Source organism: Anabas testudineus, chromosome 2 (genome assembly GCF_900324465.2).
Source record: "Anabas testudineus chromosome 2, fAnaTes1.2, whole genome shotgun sequence".
In the NCBI taxonomy this organism is placed as follows: Eukaryota; Metazoa; Chordata; class Actinopteri; order Anabantiformes; family Anabantidae; genus Anabas; species Anabas testudineus.
The window spans coordinates 27,311,211-27,329,308 of record NC_046611.1 but is presented as its reverse complement, the minus strand read 5'-3'; the positions used below and the strand labels follow the sequence as shown (position 1 = coordinate 27,329,308).

Here is an 18,098-nt window from a genome sequence, read left to right as displayed (position 1 = left end):
TTTTGAACAACTTCTGTCTCTCTTTATCTGTGTATCCTGTGTAACAATCTAAATTAATGTACGTTGGTAAGAGATCCTGTAATTTAATTGAACTACTTTTACATAACCTCCTGCGTTTCAGTTAGATGTTTTGTTAAAGGGCTAAAGCAATCAAAGTGTCTCTGCCTGTCTGCCTCACTGCAGAGAGTTTGGGTGGAGAGATCCGGAGCTGCCAGAGGTAATCCAGATGTTACAGCACCAGTTCCCATCGGTGCAGTCCAATGCAGCAGCCTACCTACAGCATCTTTGCTTTGGAGACAACAAGATCAAAGCCGAGGTTTGTATCTGTGTGCGTGTGTGTGTGTGTGTGTGTGTGTGTGTGTGTTGTATTCAGTGTTGTTAGATGATTGTAACTTGCTTGTTTGTATGAGTGAACCCAGTGAAAACCTTTTTTCGAGTTGCATTAGTCACAAACAACGTGGTTTAAGTAACCAGTTCCACGGTGATGTTCTGCATGATGAAGCTTGCCGCAGTCTCCGTCTCTAAACTATTCATTCATTCTCTTTCTATTGAGTTGTTTCTATAGTGGCAATAAAGTTCAATTAGTCCCAAAGTCACAAGTTTGTCTCTAAAAAGCAATTTTGGACTCAAGCCCTTTTGGGACTCTCTAATAAACCCTTCAATAAGGCTTGTGACACTCTAAAACAATGGCACTGGCAGATGTAGATGCACTCACTCCCACCTTTTTCTTTTTCTTTCTTCGAATGTCCCTCAACACACACACACACACACACACACACACACTATACAACCCCCCACCTCACCCTATATCACCTTCAGAATCAATTTACCAATTCATGCAGGCAAGGACACTGGCATTTTCTTTTTTGTTTGTTTGTTTTTTTTCCTTATGAAATTAATTTCAGGAGAGCCTGTCAATAGCTACTACTGCAACCTCATTGGAAAGTAATAATTGGAAAAGCCATATTGTTAAAATGCTCATTTACGCACAAAGCAAAGAAACCTCCAGCACGGGGTATACATACTGTATGCAAAAACATTCCTAAAAGCTTAATATGCAAACTGGAAACATAGAAGAAGGAACATTATCATTAACTATCATGCTAATGAAGACAATTAAAAATGTAAATAAAAGGACACAGCTCATTTTTATCCAAACGAACAGTGGCAACCATGTTTTTCTGCATTCATTTCTTATAAAATGTGACCGACTAACATCTGTGTTCATGAGTCTACAGTAGGTAAAACATTGAACTAGCAGGGTGTTTATGGCAGAACAGGGAAGCTGCTGCTTACTAAAACGAACATTGCTGCATGCCAAGTTTGCCAAAGAGCACATTGACACTCCACAGGAGTATTGACAAAATGTTTTGTGGACTGATGAAACTATATTGAATGATTTGGAAAGAACACACAGCACTACATCTGATGTAAAAAGAGCACAGCATATCATCATGAAAACATCATCCCAGTCATTAAGTAGGGTGGAGGCAACATTATGATTTGGGCCTGCTTTGTTGCATTAGCTTGCAGTGATTGGGGGGGGGGGGGGGGATAAATTCCCAAGTGTATCAAAGCATTCTTCAGGATAATGTGAGATTGTCTGTACGTCAACTGAAACTCTGTAAACGTTGGATGATGCTACAGGACAAAATCCGCCTTTTAGAGTGGCCAAGTTAGAGTACTTTTCCCACTATCACTGTGAGGTTTTTATGGCTGTTCTCAATAAAGACGTGAAAAATCAGATTTCATGAGTCATTATCTTACATTATATTTGTTAATATTTGATGAAGATCAGATCACATTTTATGACAAATTAATGCAGAAAAGCATAAAATTCCATATATACTATTTCTTGCCACTTTTATCGTCTTACCTACCTGCACAAAGACGCACCAATAGACATACTAACGCAATCACACTTGCATAAAAAAAATCACTCCTCAGTCCACTCCCACCCTCTTATCCACACAGCTGTGAAAGCGTTCTTGTATTTTAGAACGAGTGTAGTTCCTGTCTGAATGAAGGTGTCCAACATAGAGAAAATGGCAACGCTGTATTGATATTGGATGTTTTGTCTTGCGTCACCAAAGGTAGAAACCATTGCTAAACACTATACAAATTAATCTAAAAGAGATGTCAACCAGCCAATACTGACATGCCACATCATATCAAATGAAAGCATTTACATGTACATAAGCATTGTATTCACAGGTCTATAAAAACACACATACACAAACTGACAACCAGTTTTTCTAAATAGCTTTAGAAACAGAAGCTTGTCAGATATGGGATATTAATTAGGGTACAGATCCTTACATTTGAATTAGGCAAGACATTGTAAAGCTCTGAGTTTTGCTGTGTTTTAGGATGTGACAGGAGTAAAATATAACTAACCTTCAAAAGCACTGACTGCCTAACTAGTATCATTAGTGTTTATTTTCTTCAGTATACATCAATACACAAATCAGCCCCAGATTTTAATTTAGTTGAGTGGTGTGCTTCTCTTTACAGATTAGCATTTACATTGTCACAGATGTCAAGGATTTATTTCTGTTTAGTTCAGCTACAGAGGCTACAGAACATCAATATTAATCATGATTCTTTCATTTGCTACAAGCAGGTAAAGAAATTATGTTTCATTAATTCTGAGAGGCGTAGAGCAGTTTAGGAACTTATTCTTCAAATGTAGATCGCAGTTACGTATTGTATTGTATGTAATTTGAGAACCTTCCAGTGATCAACAGATTAATGGACACATATGTCACATTATGTGTGTTCTATTTAGTGATCCACCTAATTATGACCAGTGAGGTTTATTAAACCGTAAGTTATGCGTAGGTTCATGGCTTAATCTTTAACCAGCTTTGTCAGAATAATTGTTTATAAAATCTATGGAAATAGCTGTAAATGTATTTTTTAGGGAGACTTTTATTTTTCAATAGCTATGAAATGCAAGGCAAGCTGCACCTCTGCAGTATTAGTTAGACTTGTTCTCCAGAAAAAGTCATAAAAAAAGCAAAATCCAGGCCAAATCCTCAATATTTGAATCTGTGTAACTTGGTTATCTATGTATGAAGAACAGGGTGTGCCATTTTCACACATCGCACCATGGTGAATAGTTAGGTGTTTGAATGCAATGCATTCAAATCACAAGCTGCAGAACTATAAAAAAGTTTTTACACTTCAGGGCTGAGGGGCTTTAATGACCTGAAGGAGAAGCTTTTCATATAGGTTAAGACAGCTGTGGACAACAGACACTATCAGAATCAATCATATTCACACATAAATATTTATTTACATTATAAATTTAATTTAGGTAGCTCAGCAACTCGTTTTGCGCTGCTTTATCTAAATAAACCTCCCACCTGTTTGCCTCTCTCCTCCCATCTGTGCATCATACGTGCTGTGCTTTGCACTGACAGGCAAAGCAAAATTCAAGGTCGGGAAATGGAGGGAGCGCTGTCTGTGCTGGTCGTTATAATCAGCAGCATAATTTGTGATTCCTGTCTCTCTGCTGTCTCTCTCCCCTGCATGCTCATTCTCAATGTAATAACCTACGTTAGTTCACTAGGGTCCTCCATAGATGCTATCCTGCTGATTTTGGATCTCCTCTTACAGTCACTTTTCTTTCATTTGCTTCTTCTGTCAACATTATAATGTGAATTTAGCTATCCACATACAAACAATAGAGTTCTTGGGGAATATTAATCAACTAACCTCATATAAACCATACAGGTTACAAACTTTCAGGAAAGTGGGACTTTCTTTAGTGGAGTTCTGTATAAAGTCTGTGATGATTCTTGTCTTAATCCAACCTATGACTTCTATGTCCTGGGCCTCGCTGTTAGCAAGAAACTGTTAATTGATTAGTTTAGATCAATGTTCTTTTTGTTGTTTACTTCACATAAAATGTGCAGCCAATTACTTTTTATCAAAGTCAATTGACTTCCATGATGGTTTAGTCAGCAGCATATGTTTACTATTGCATGACGCAGACATTATTCCAATCAACCATTTGTGAAGAGCGAAAACTGTGAAAGACAAAACTTTTTTGGGTGAAAGAATAGAAATTATTACATTGTAGTAGCAAAACAAAGTAGTAATTAAGCCACAGAAGAAATCCACGATGTGGTGCATGTAGTAGGCAACTTCCAGTTCACACTTAAAGCACCACATTTATCCTAAAGCCATGATGTTCTATATTTTATAATCATTTTAAATCACCTCATTTCTAAATATCACACATTATCAGAAGTAGTGCTTAGTAACCAGTTCTGCTGTGTGTGTGTGTGTGTGTGTGTGTGTGTGTGTGTGTGTGTGTGTGTGTGTGTGTGTGTGTGTGTGTGTGTGTGTGTTTTAATCTGTAAGCTTGCCTGTTTTTAAAATAGCAGTAGCTGAATATGCACGTCATTGGCAAGTAACATGACAGTTTCATTACCCGGAGATCCATAACAAAACACCAGCAACACTACTTCTTGTTTTAGTTTCTCAGCTGTGTCTTAAATTCTAAAATATCTTTTCTGACAGCTTTTGATTAGCATTTTTTTTGTTGTTCTTTTGTTTAATACTCATTATTAATTTATGAATGCTTCTCATTCAGACATACCACTTAAACATTGACACGAACATTCATCAATTAATAATTACTACTAATATTTACTACTACTAATCTAATTAATTATGATCATTTTGAAAGACACAATGCTGTAACACAATGCATATTTTCAGGAATAACTACATACTGTACATCAAGATTGTTCTTTCTTCAAATTGTACATCTTGAAGAAATAAGCTCTGATTTCATGTGGTATCAGAACTGCTAAGGTGCATACTTAAAGCCCCTTAGCTATTGTATTAAAACTGTAAATCAAAGGTTTAAGTGGCTTATTGCTTTTAAAAACGGATATAAACACACCACTAAAACCCTGTCAGATATTGTTACATTCTTCTGTAGTGTCCCACCATGGATAATAGATTATGGATATAAAACTAAAACTCTTTAAGGTTACTTTGTAAGCATTTACAACATGATGCAAATCAACAATTTTGAGAATTTGGGTTTTTAGACGATGCTTTATTGGCAAACTCAAAATGTTGGAGTGCTTATCTAAGTCCAAGTAGCTCTCATTCAAATGTTCCATCTTGTTTCATTAATCAATAACTTACGCCTCCTAGCTTTAGTTAAGGTCATGACACTAACTCAGTCTTTGGATGTTATTGCACATAGTATAATACCTGTTTTCATGACAAATGTGTGGCCATTTAGCTTATTTAGTGTGTTAGTGTTTGGCTTCACATGCAAGTAACAAGTCAGATATGTTAAAATAAAAGGATACACTGTTGGGGCTGGTAGAGGTCTCAACCAGGACCTCAACTCAGATTATAACTGCCAAATTTATCTTCACCAACATTTACAGTTGCTCTACACACACAGAGACCGAGACTCAGATTTACATGAACACGATCAACCAGTTACCTATACGAGTCACACAAGGACATGTCCGTACACAAACATGAAAGAGCACGCACACAGAGACACACACACATCATGTCAGACTAAAGTTCAGCCCCATTGGTATTTCATTCTGGGGAGCAGTCTTGTCGATATCCATTTATCCAACAGGAACATGCCCCCTGACTCTGTGTCATTCCTTTACCTTGCTCCATTTTGCCCTGTGTTTGGGATCAATAATATGTTGGAAAACTCCTCTTTTGGCTTCAAAAGAATCGAGAGTCATTTTTTTTACCATTCAGTATTTAGTATGATCACTCATAGCTCCGAGCTGATGAAGCCTCCTGGATTGAAGGTGAAACGTCTTCAAGAACTTTTCTTTTGCCACTGAATAGCAGTTCATGGGATAGGCATGACCTGCTGGACTGAGAATCTTCACAAACATTGTTTTCTATTTTTTATAACCTTGTTGAAGCAGTTACCCTTAACTGGAAATTACAGATGTTGCTGTGTAATGTTAAATTATGAAATGGATCACTGGTGTATTCATTTTTGTTGCATTGGATATGTACTTTTAATTAATCATTTACCATTTTGTGTTATTGTACACGGGTGTATTCAGTGTATTTTGTACTGTGGAATGAACAGGACATGTTTAGGAATATTTACATCCCCTGTGACAACAGAGCAAAGTCTCTTGATTTGTGCCCATATTTTATTTTTGTAGTAACTGTGCAAATGAATGGCATCCGTCATGTGGGACCTGGGACATCTGGAGTCTGACACCAAATACATGAGAGAGTCTGACCTTCAACATCACAGCTTTATATAGTTTATCATATGAAAATGTGTTGCATGTCTCATTCTGTGGTCTCAATCTGTTCCTGATTTCCCTGAACCATCACCCAGTTCATTCATCTCTCTTACCCTCTCATTAGTTTTCTAATTTCATGTATTGTACATAAAATCAAATGCCTCAATGTTAAACTAATCTTAAACTTAAAAATAGTACAGGTAGTGTGAGATAATGCAATTTTTTTTACTAATTCAACACCTAGAAGTGTACTAGGTGTTGTTATATACATCATGTGTTACGATCTTATGTGAACTGGATCAAATACCCTTGCTGTTGTTTGTTGTTAAAGACAGCCAATGAGTCATTATGACATTAAATCTGCATTTACATTTTAAGAGCATGAACTGTACAAATTGCAAGCTGTGGATATGTGCACAGCAGGCACCAGCATGAAAGAGGAGAAAAGGAAAGATACAGCATGTAATCCACAGCTAACACTACAGCAATATTCCATGCTTCTGTCCTTTATGCAGTATACATTGCATGTACGCTCTGATCACTGTGTAACATTTTGAAGCGATAGCACACTGTACATCCAATCCCAGTGTCAATTATGTCAGTGAATATGCTGAGTAGTTCTTCCGGGACTCCTTTAATTAAAAATACTTGCATTGCCTTTTTATTTTTGATCTAGGCAGGACTATTTTAGGAAGAGAAAAGCCTCTTCCATCAATGATGTCTTTTGTCCCTTAAGCAAAACTGTAGTTAATCCCTTGCCTCAGGGTTTTCCTACCCTCTAGCTAACCTTTGGAGAATGGGCCTGTTTTTTACTCTTTGCTTCAGTGGTCTAAAGTGCTGAGAGTTTGTGGGTGGTGCATAACTACTATGCTAATCTCTCCGTTTTCCTCTCTGCAAAATTTCCTGCCATTCTCCATAATCTGATGTCAGAAAGCTAGAAATAAACTGCAGAATAACATAACAGATACAGACCACTGACACAGTATATTGTTGGTTATATGTTAATATCATACCACTGAGGACCATCCTCTCAATAACAAACACACAGGCACAATGGCACTCTGTCCCCCGCTGTGAAGAGTAGTGGATTATGTTTTTCTCTGTCCCTTTACTCTTTAAACAACAGAGAAAAGCCACTACTGCATTTGTGGTCATACATTCTCACCAGCACTGAATCTTCCTGTTTATACTGCTCCAAGATTAGCTGGAGTGTTCCTTCCTCCGAACAATATTAGGCAGCTATAGGTTAATGCCATGTTTGGCCCAGTTTAGAATATTCGCAAGGGAAATGTTAGCCTACGGCCAAGAACTCAATTAGCTGAAGGTTGAAAGGCTCTAAAATGCAGTTAGCCCTAGGCTAAGTGTCAGGTAAGAACGAAAGCCCTTGCATGTGTACTTTCATTAGTGTGTGCATGGATGGAAGGTGCGACCCAGTTTCACTTTGTCTTCTCACTCACATGCAAGCAATAAACCATCTCCAGGTTGGTGCTGGTTAATGCTGATGTTCCCTATGTGGCGACTTGTTAGGTTTTGCATGCCACCATCCCAGGTATGTGTCACCCATGTATCCGGCTGCCTGCTTTTACACCAGTAGCACATCTGAATCCCACAATCCCAGGTGTCACCGCTGCTAACTGTTACCACTGCAGTGTTGTCACTATGTGTTACCAATAGCCGTGGCAGCCACGGAACCGCGGGAGACAAAGACAAATCAATCTTTGCTTCTAATCTTCTGTACATGGAATGGAGGAATAGGTGCAGAGGTACTGACAAGCCTTGTAGGTGGCTCAGAGGCAATACAAAGTAATAGCACTATGGTTCTATGGACTAACAGATTAACTGTGACACAAGCATAAAGAGGGAGAGTGGAAAGGAGCACCGATCAGTGCAGGGAGCAGAGGGAAGAGGGAAGGACTGAATGGCATTAGAGGGTCAAAAAAATCAGCTTGAGGAAATTGTGTGGTCAATGGAGCAAGGTCAGTTTGGCATTCATTGCATTCCTTCATCCATTTTAATTGAATAGATAAGCAAAGTCATTTTGCTCGATAAACTACTGCTGTGTCATCAAACACCTCCATCCTCTCCCTGCCCTCCGTAACCCCACATCCACATGTTTTCACGAGGAAGAAATTGAACTTTTTAAGGTTTAAGATCTTATTACCAGGTGTGTGTGTGTGTGTGTGTGTGTGTGTGTGTGTGTGTTTTATGGATTACCTGTGCCAGATGTGTAGAGATTCCACAGGAGACACAACAATGAGTGCCACAGATAATTACAGGAAAAGCACTGGAAATCTATTTATTGCACTTTACTCTTCCTGTCAACCTGTCTGCGTGGTAAACTCCATCCTGCATGATTTTTTCCCGTACATAATGTCCTGGATATGGAGGACAACATGCAGACAAATGACACTTGAAACCTCTTCTTGAGTGAACTGGCTGAGTAACACTGCCTGGTGCTCTACCCCAGAGACCAAACAGAAGTGGAAGCATGAAAAACCGTCCCTCCCTCTCTCTCTCTCTCTCTCTCTCTCTCTCTCTCTCTCTCTTTCTCTCCCTCTCTCTCTCTCTCTCTCTCTTTCTCTCCCTCTCTCTCTCTCTCTCTCTCTTTCTCTCAAAGACATGCACGCACCAGTTGCTGTAACCATGTTCTCACTAATCTCATGGTGATCACAGCAGCCTGTTTCTGTGATTAGTACTAGACCCCTGTCTGTTGGACTGAACACAGGCTGCTTTAAGCTCTTTCGCCCCCTAAGGCCAAGAAGATCCCTGCAGTGGAGAAGCAATGTGGGGTGCCTTTTAAAAGCACCATCATAGGGAGAAAGAAATATGTGCAGCACCATGGGGAAAGGCATTATATGTAACACCAGAGTAACCGCATTGTGATACCCACTGGGCTAACAGCTCTGACTGCTTTGCTTTCTCACATAATCAGGACATAATAATAAATCCACACAGATTGCCTTTCTCTCTCTCTCTCTCTCTCTCTCTCTCTCTCTCTCTCTCTCTGTGTTAGTGGGTATTTACAGTACATGGCAAATACATCTACAGTATACATACAGTTTATGATACAAGGGGTTAGCTGGTGTTAGACAGTATCAATGTGGAGGTGAGAGGGTACAATAAGTGTGAGTAGACTTTACAGTAAACTATTTGAAATTCCTCCATTTAACTCTTCTGTTTGCCTTTTCTTGGCAGACACTCAGGTCTAATACAGGAGAAGAAGAGTCATTATGTAGAAAGATATAGTACACGTCTACATAACAAATAAAAAAATACCTTAAAGGATGTTGACAACTTTCTTATCAACCTTCTTGACTTTTCTGGGGAGTCATATCAGCCAGGAGTTTTATTCTTTTACAAGTTTTCTTTATCTGCTAACACAAAGAATATAAACTCAGTTAAAGTCCCACTTTTCTGCCTGATATAAAGACTGTGTTGCCATTCTGTGGTACTCCGTTCATGCATTCAGTATATCTGGATTTTTATCCAGTTTTTTAAATATAATTTCTCATCATTTTAAGTGAAACTTTCAAACATATACACCTATAGACCATTACTCATGTATATGAATAGCAGTGCAACACACTGTAAAGTAGTACAGCTGGTGTCACAGTTCTTCTCCTGCCCTCATCAGCGTAATGAAGTGTCATTTTGTGAGAGCACAGTCATCATCTGTGTTTAATTAGTAGACAGAAGACCATTAATCTGATTTGCAGGGCTGACAGATACTGTAACTAGCTGCATTGACCACCAATAAGCTTCTGATGCGGGTGTTAGTGTGAATCTATGTGACTCTATGATATGAATTATATATATATATATATATATATATATATATATATATATATATATATATATATATATATATATATATATATATATATATATATATATATATATATATATAATTCATTTAGGAAGGAAACCAGTTCCTTTTTTTTTTATTGATATGGTGTCTTTCATCCCTAGATCCGTAGACAGGGAGGCATTCAGCTGCTGGTCGATCTGCTGGACCACAGGATGAGTGAGGTTCACCGCAGTGCCTGTGGAGCCCTGAGGAATCTGGTGTACGGCAAGGCCAACGATGAGAACAAAGTAGCCCTGAAGAACTGTGGAGGGATTCCTGCTTTGGTTCGCCTGCTTAGAAAGACCGGAGACGTGGAAATCAGAGAACTGGTCACAGGTACAGTATTCGTGACAGACAAACATTTTTTCTCCCTACAATGCACAACATGGTGTAGCCGCAGGTATATTTTCCAGAATAATGGTTATTTTGTTTGGCCTTAGGAGAGGTTATAGTGGCGTGTGACTAACACACATTTATATCTGAAAAGTGTGGCCAGAATTTGATACGTGGAACAGTGAGGATCAGTCATACAGTATGTTGTGCTGTGGTATTGTTATTCACTGTTGTCATTATTATTCACTCAGCAGAAACTAAGGCTGTTCATCTTAAGCTCTTTCAGATGCCAAACAATACCCCTGTGGAAGATATTTGATGTTCAGTCTCCTCCACAGATTAATAGTACTCTAATGTATGACTTCTGAAAAGAATGCTGAGGCAGCCAACAGCATTTTTAAACACACTGTGAATTCCCTTCAAAGTGTCCTCTCTTGTGACTGACTTTTCAGATGGTTCTGTTGTAATACGGTACTGGTTTGTCCTGTGTTTTCATTGCGGAGGTGTGTGCACACCATTAAAACAAAGAGTGTGATTGTCCATCTAACATTCCAGTTGCCACCGGCAAGCATGGTGTTTCATATTCACTGGTCAGTCTTGTTTTAACCTTGAGCAAGATAAGTAGTGTAGCTGAGGCACAGATACACAGCAGTGCACATAAACGAAAATGTTCATGTACTGTATACGCACACACTCGGATGTACAGCACAGTTACTGTGGAGATACAAATATATGTGTAGGCAAAACATGTATAGATTAAGTTTTAATACCCACGTAAACACAAGCAGACACATATGAGCTGATATAATTTGATCTCCACTGCTCCTGAAGGATGTTTTTTCTTTCTTTCTTTTTTGTAATATGCCTCCCACTAAGAATTTAATATTCTATTAGAGACCCTTTAGGGCAGCAGAAAACACTAACACATGACTGCATCTTTCTCCATCTCACATAAACATGCTCACACTCACTCATCTACACCTCAAGTGAATCCCTTATGCAATTTGATTAACTGTTATACTTAAGTGAAACTTGGAGGTACATGTACTTAGCTTGTATTCATGTATCCACATACATTCATTCTAACTTTCTGTAATGCTCTGTGTCATCAAAATGAGCTGGAGTGTGTGTACCTGCACTTGTGTCACCATTGTTTCTCTCTCTTTGCTCCGGCAAAAGCCCTCTCGGTTGTAACAGGTTAACCCCCGAGATAAGAGAGACGTGCAAGCTCATGCAGGATTGGACATTTCCACAGATAAAGTACAAGCAGACTCATTCACTCATACACACACAGACACCCTCAGACAGACACACAAATACACGAAACCACGCATAACTCCCAGACACATGCGCACACATAATAGTGAGATAAATTCAGTGGGGGCCCCTCATGTTCAATTTGATCTTTGACCCCATTGTTCCTCAGCGGGACGAAGCTCATATTCAAACACACACACACACAAATACACACACACACGTTTAAACATCCATCCTGAGACATATCCCCTCAGGTCACTTGTTCTCCAAGGAGATGGGGACCTGGTGGACCACAACAATGACAGCACACAAGCCAGCAAGGACCTTTGTCTCTGCTTTTGCAGACGACAGAGGTTCGAATGCTGATAACAGCCCACTGGAAAAGGGTAAAGGAAAAAACGGAGAGGAAGGAATAAAGAGTTATATTTAACAGAATGGAAGGACAATGTATTCAGGTGGATGAAGAAGGAAGAAATGTTGAGTATAAACAGGAAAGATAAGAGGAACAAGCTGTCACTTCCTTTCCACACACATGCTATTCATATTGTTAATGTCAAATACAATTGTAGACAGCTACTGAAGAAGAGAGAGAAGAATGAGTAGCCAAATGGAAAACAGTGTGAAGTAGGAACTAGAAAAAGAAAAACAAATGCAGCTTCTACACACATCATCAAACCATCAATAATCAGCCACCAAATGCCTCCTAAAGTTAAAAGAAAGTTGCAAAAACACCGTGTCCACTGAGCTTGTCCTGCTTCAGGTTGTTTTACAGGCCAACCAGCCGTAATGAACACAACAGCTGTGAGCATGGCGCCAGAATGGATGCCAAAGTTTTTGGTCAATCTGTAGCTATCATTCACCCAAATGGCCAGCAGCAGCCCTGCAGCAACACAACAAAATAATCCATTCTATATGCCATGGACAAATAAAACATGTTAGTGAACATTTTTAAAACAAGTCCAGAGCACACTCCTGACTCTGGGGAACCCAATCTGGCATGCGACCAGTTCGCCAACCAGTAGCACTGGTAGCAATGAGTTATTAATGATCAAAACACTCCACAGTGTTGAACAAAACCAAGCTGAAAACAGAGCAGTCCCTGATCTACGAGAATGATAAATTCCAGGCTCTGTTGCAGTTTTTCATGTAGAACAACCGATAGCACACGTTCACTGAGACTGGCCGTCTTGGGAGGATTCTCATCACCCCGCCAATGACAAGTGCAAAAATAAGAGAGATGCTTCTCTACTTTTAAGAGGATCAAGACCTTCCTGAGGAACACCATGACACAGGACCGCCTTAATGCTCTGGCTATGCTCTCCATAGAGAAAAAGCTTATCAAGGACATACCTGACCTCAATAGTAGGGTCATTGAGAAGTTTGCCACTCAGAACATATTGCACAATACATGTTTATGGAATGACTATTTTGCTATTTAGACTATATTTTTAATATCTATTAGATTATTTTATTCATTAAAGCAGAGCATCTACAGGATGCTGTAGATTAGATATTTTGGTAGATGAAAATCCACTGTCTGCATAAATATTCAGTATAAACATATTTTGGACTTGCCGTTTGTCATTTAATTTCAGCACATTGTTTGTTAATTGAAATTTTAATTGAAAACATAATCCAGTAGCAAAAAACGTTTCCTACAAAAAAATTTGTGATTGCTGTAGCTGCTGTTGCTGTTGTATAGACACGTCATTTTTTGGAGACAGTCAGTGATGAAAGTAGCCATATTTCATCCTGTAGGGACAGTCTAGCTGTATATCACTGCAGTGTTAGAGAGACTAAGATTAAAACCCTGGAGATGAGGTGTGTGTGCATATTTCTGTGGCCTGTAAGAAGATTAACAATGGATTTAATGCACCGAAAGTCATACTGCATCACATTTTGAGCTCTGACTTTTATAAATAGCCATCTCACACAAACACACACACACACACACACACACACACACACACACAGTGTAAAAATCTTACTCTCTCTTTGCATGACTCTCCCTGTCTTTGTCCTTCTCTGATTGGCTCTCTCCTGCTGCTGGCAGAGTGAATCAGTGTCACGCGTGACTCTACCCTGTTGTGTGTTTACTGTGGTTTTTAGCATTGAACTCCGCATTCCAACTGCTTTCTTGCCAGCACAACCATATTTTGAAGTCTCTCTTCATTTGCCTCGTGGAACACCCTGCTGGTGCTGTAATTCACCACTCAAAACTGTTGCGTAATTACTTGGTAATTGAATTAACTGTGTGTTCCCAATGTTTACTGTCACAAATAGAAGAGGAAATGGATTGAGTATGATGACTTTATGTTTTATGTGGCATTCTGCAGACAAGGACAGGTTCTAAATACAAAAGACAGATGAAATTAAAGGCAGGTCCGTAAACACAGTAGCTGATTTTGATCAATGTTTATTTGGACTTATTTAAAAGCACTTTATGGCTCATACTTTCTTGGCTAATTAGACTAGGCTACACAGGTACACGAGGTGGCCTTTAGGCCTGGGGGGCAACAAAGAATCGGAAATAGATGATAGGCTTGAAAACATGAAAATACATTATGTCCTCATTTGACATACAATAATAAAAGTGCTGCTGAACTGAGCATCACATGTTTTTGAGTGTAAATGTGATGTGCAGCTACCAGATAAGAAATTAGTTCTTCCTCAGGCAATTACTGCAAAAACCTTAACAAGCACCATAGGAAACAAAAAAAAAACATACTAGCTTTTCTGTACTGATATAGCAAGAAGACGTCGCATCTTTAACTCTGCCAGATTACATTCTACTCAAAGCTTGACCATCATTACTAATTAGTGGCTGAATGATTTGAAAGCAAGCAAATGGCTGTCGGTGACTAGCAGAGGTTCATCAGGGCAGTGGGGCATGCTCAGTTGACTGCTTGACTCAAAAACATGATTGTGCTGGAGTCATGGCAAATCAGCCTTGTTAACCAAAAGCATAGCTCCCCATTCTCAACCATTTACCCGATCTCCATGTTGGTTCTGAAGTTTAAATTTAGACATGCTTCACTGGCCTCTCAGTGTGAGGTAGATAGGACAAAATCAAGGCTTCCAGGCCTGTCAGTCAAAGTCTGGTCGATGCAAAGGGTGTCAATAGGAGATGCTATCCTTATTCCTGAGCTCACCTTGAGGCAGTGGACCATGGCATAGCTCTGCTCCCGCTGCTGCTGCCTCTGAAATGGTTGTTGAGCTAGGAGGCAACTGCTGCAGAAAGTCATGTGAGTCAAAACACATGCAAACATTTTCAATTTGTAATTCTTAAGTTGTAGCTTAATCATTGTAAAACAAGTACATCTTATACTCTTTTACTTTTTGAAAATGAGGGCAACATATCTGTGCTTCTGAAAGCTGATAATATTGGCTACAACTAACCACTGGCAAATAATACTGCTGCCATGCTTTACTGGAGATTCTCTAACTTGTTTGCTGTTACTTCAAGGCATGAATCTCTGCTCTGTGTAGATGTCCGGACCCCTGCTGCTTTCACTGTATTTTCCAAAGCCTCTTCAATTTAAGTCAAAACTCAAAACATGCTTTCAAAAATGCTTACGTCATTACGATGAGTCCTGTGGGTGAACAAGATACTGCACCTTCTCCAGGATGACTTTTTTTTGTTTGTTTTTTCTGCAGCTATTATGCTGTAAAATTGTTGACGTCCTGCAGAAATTACACTCCAGCATTTTCACTATGGGAGGCCCTAGTGGGCCCCAGCACAGGCAGTGACAATTTACCCACAATACAGGACTTTACCTTGTGCTGACAAATGTTTTCCACAAACCTGGTACAGGAGGAATAGTTGCTTGACCCTGGGGGGAATGTCAGCAATTGTTAACCTCCTGTCACCTGTGTTATCATCCAATATCAGTATTTCTTTTGTGATTTCCCATTCACAGATTTTTGTAGACGCATTAGGTGTGTAATTTGTCGACTTTACTCATCACCAGGTTTTGACCCCACGGCTAACTAATTCACATCGAGCTGCACAGATGAAGGCTGTTTAATAAAACATCTCCACTTGAGGCCCAACAGGCTTCACTCTCCCCTTACAAGTCATACGCTCATTTATTCATGAATTCATGCAATCATCTCCCTATTTCCCCAAACCACCCAGCTCCTAGGAAACTGTCCGTCAAGCATCTGAGGGGAGCTAGTCAGAGGAGGGAGAGAAAGAGATAAAGACAAAGACAGAGAAGGGAAGAAAGGACAGACATATACTCATGGCACTACAAAAATAAAAATAAATAAATAAAACCAGTATGATGTCATTGTCTTTTGGTCACCTGATGTTCTACCCATAGGGACACTGGGCTTAGCCAAGCATTACACATCAATGTTTCTAGAGCAGGTGTGTGTGTGTGTCAGCCTTGAATTCAGTCTATGGTAGACAGTGGCAGACATTGTGTCCTTGCCCCAGAAAACACTGAAGTATATGTTTCTTTGTCTTTCCTGTTCCAGCTTTTAGTCGATCTTTATGTCTTTGTCAAAGGAACATGATCATCATAACTTTACCCCAACACATTGTAAGTCTGTATTGTGTGCGCTGTGTTTATGTGTGTGTATGTGTGAGTTTATTGGATAGAGATTGGATGTTTGTTTTTTTATATGAAAGCCTGGAGACAGGATGTTGTCGACTCATCAGAGAAAACATTATTTTAACATGATTGCAATCACACACTGACAACACTCGCCACTTGAGAAATAAACACAGGAAGAATGAGAGAAGCTAAGAGCAAGACAGAAAGGTTCATAAGTGAAGTGTTTTGCCCTGCGCGTGTGTCTTCGCCCTCGCTGAGTGTGTCTGCGCTTGTGTTTGTGGATGTCTGAGCTTTTACCTCAGTTTGAAAAAGAGCCTACGAGAGGAGTGAGAGTGAAAGGAAAAAGAGAAAGACTCGAGATGTGAAACAAGAGGCTGATTAGTGAAAGTGAAGGTAAATGTTGCCACACTCCCTCTCTCTCTCTCTCACACACACACACACACACACCAAGTGTGAGCACTTGATTGCTGCCAAACAGCATACAAGGTCATCGCCTCTTTATCGCCCTTCTCTTCTGAAGCACGCACACATTGCACATTGTCATCTTTTTTTGTTTTGCCTTTCCTTTTCTCTTTTCAGCTTCACTGTCTTTCCTGCAGTTTTATGTTTGGTTAAAGCTGTTTTTTTTTTATTTTCTCCCTCTTCAATTCATGTACTATCTCTGTGGCTTCCTTTTTTACTGTTTTTCTAGCTATTAAATAGCGGTGTCATGGAGATTTATGAATTATTGTCTGAATAATTAGACTCTTTGTTGTGTTAGATTACAGGCTTTGCATTGAGGTTGTATTTAGGGGCCTATATTTTCAGTGTAGTCTAGCTAGCATGTTTCCTGCCTCATTAACCATAAACTTACTGTAAACTTAATAATAATTCAATATTTGTGAGCTGGTGCAATTTTGAATCATTTTACATTTTTTTGACATGGCACAGTGATGTACTCAGTTTTATTGGGCACAGGTTGATTAGGTCCTGCATTATTTGCAGTGTATTCTTCGTGTTTTCTTATTTGTGTAGTTTCTGTGTTTGTTTCGGTCACGTCAGAGGTCAAGTTTACTGTAGCCTCTTCTAGGTATTTAGGGTCCTGCTACCTTTTTAGATGACAGTATGTGCACTGCTCCTGCTCCTGTGTTTCATTTACATTCACGTCTAACGAGGGCTGAGCAAAAATAGGATGATGCAAATGGTATTGTGTGGAATGAACAGATCATATTTTAGCTGGCTGACAGCCTCGGTGCTCATATTTTATTTGTGTGGTAACTGTGCAAATGAATGACATCTGTCATCTGGGACCTGGGACATCTGGAGGCTGACACCAAATACATGAAAGATAGTGACCTTCAACACCACAGCTTTTTATAGTTTGTCATATAAAAAATGTGTTGCATGTCTCTTCTGTAGTCTCAATCTGTTCCTGTTTTCCTGAACCATCACTCAGCTCCTCCAGCTCTCTTCCCCTCTCATTAGTTTTCTATTTTTGTGCCTTTCATCTCTGCTATCCTCTGTTTCACACATTTCTGTCTCATTGTTTTTATTATGGCTTCTATTTTCCAACAGGAGCAAGGCAGTGCCAGGGCAAATGCAGTTTTGATGCAGTTTGCACAACTCTATGTTTTTGCGCCCAAGGAAAATTGCATTTTGTTTTTTCTTTTTGTCTTCGTCTGTTTTGGTAGTTTCCTGGCACCAAACAAAGTTGTTTGCGCCAGTGTGGGAGGAGAGGCACGTCTGAGACTGAGTGTTGAGCTCATGCTCATTTTGGCACGAAATTGCATTCGTAGAGGCAGTTCAAAGTGCTTTGCAGGGAAAGAAAAGCATTAAAGGAACAAGACAGTG

General features: G+C 39.4%; 1 protein-coding gene across 3 annotated transcripts in view; it reads left to right on the top strand.

Moving 5' to 3' along the window:
* The window catches only part of ctnnd2a (catenin (cadherin-associated protein), delta 2a), a 215,703-nt gene that overhangs the window by 148,341 nt on the left and 49,264 nt on the right, over positions 1-18,098 (top strand). For all 3 annotated transcript variants that reach the window (XM_026363547.1, XM_026363544.1, XM_026363546.1), the window contains exons 14-15: positions 184-316; positions 10,239-10,452. In XM_026363547.1, coding sequence (XP_026219332.1) covers positions 184-316; positions 10,239-10,452 — 347 coding nt within the window. The remainder of the gene's footprint in view (positions 1-183; positions 317-10,238; positions 10,453-18,098) is intronic.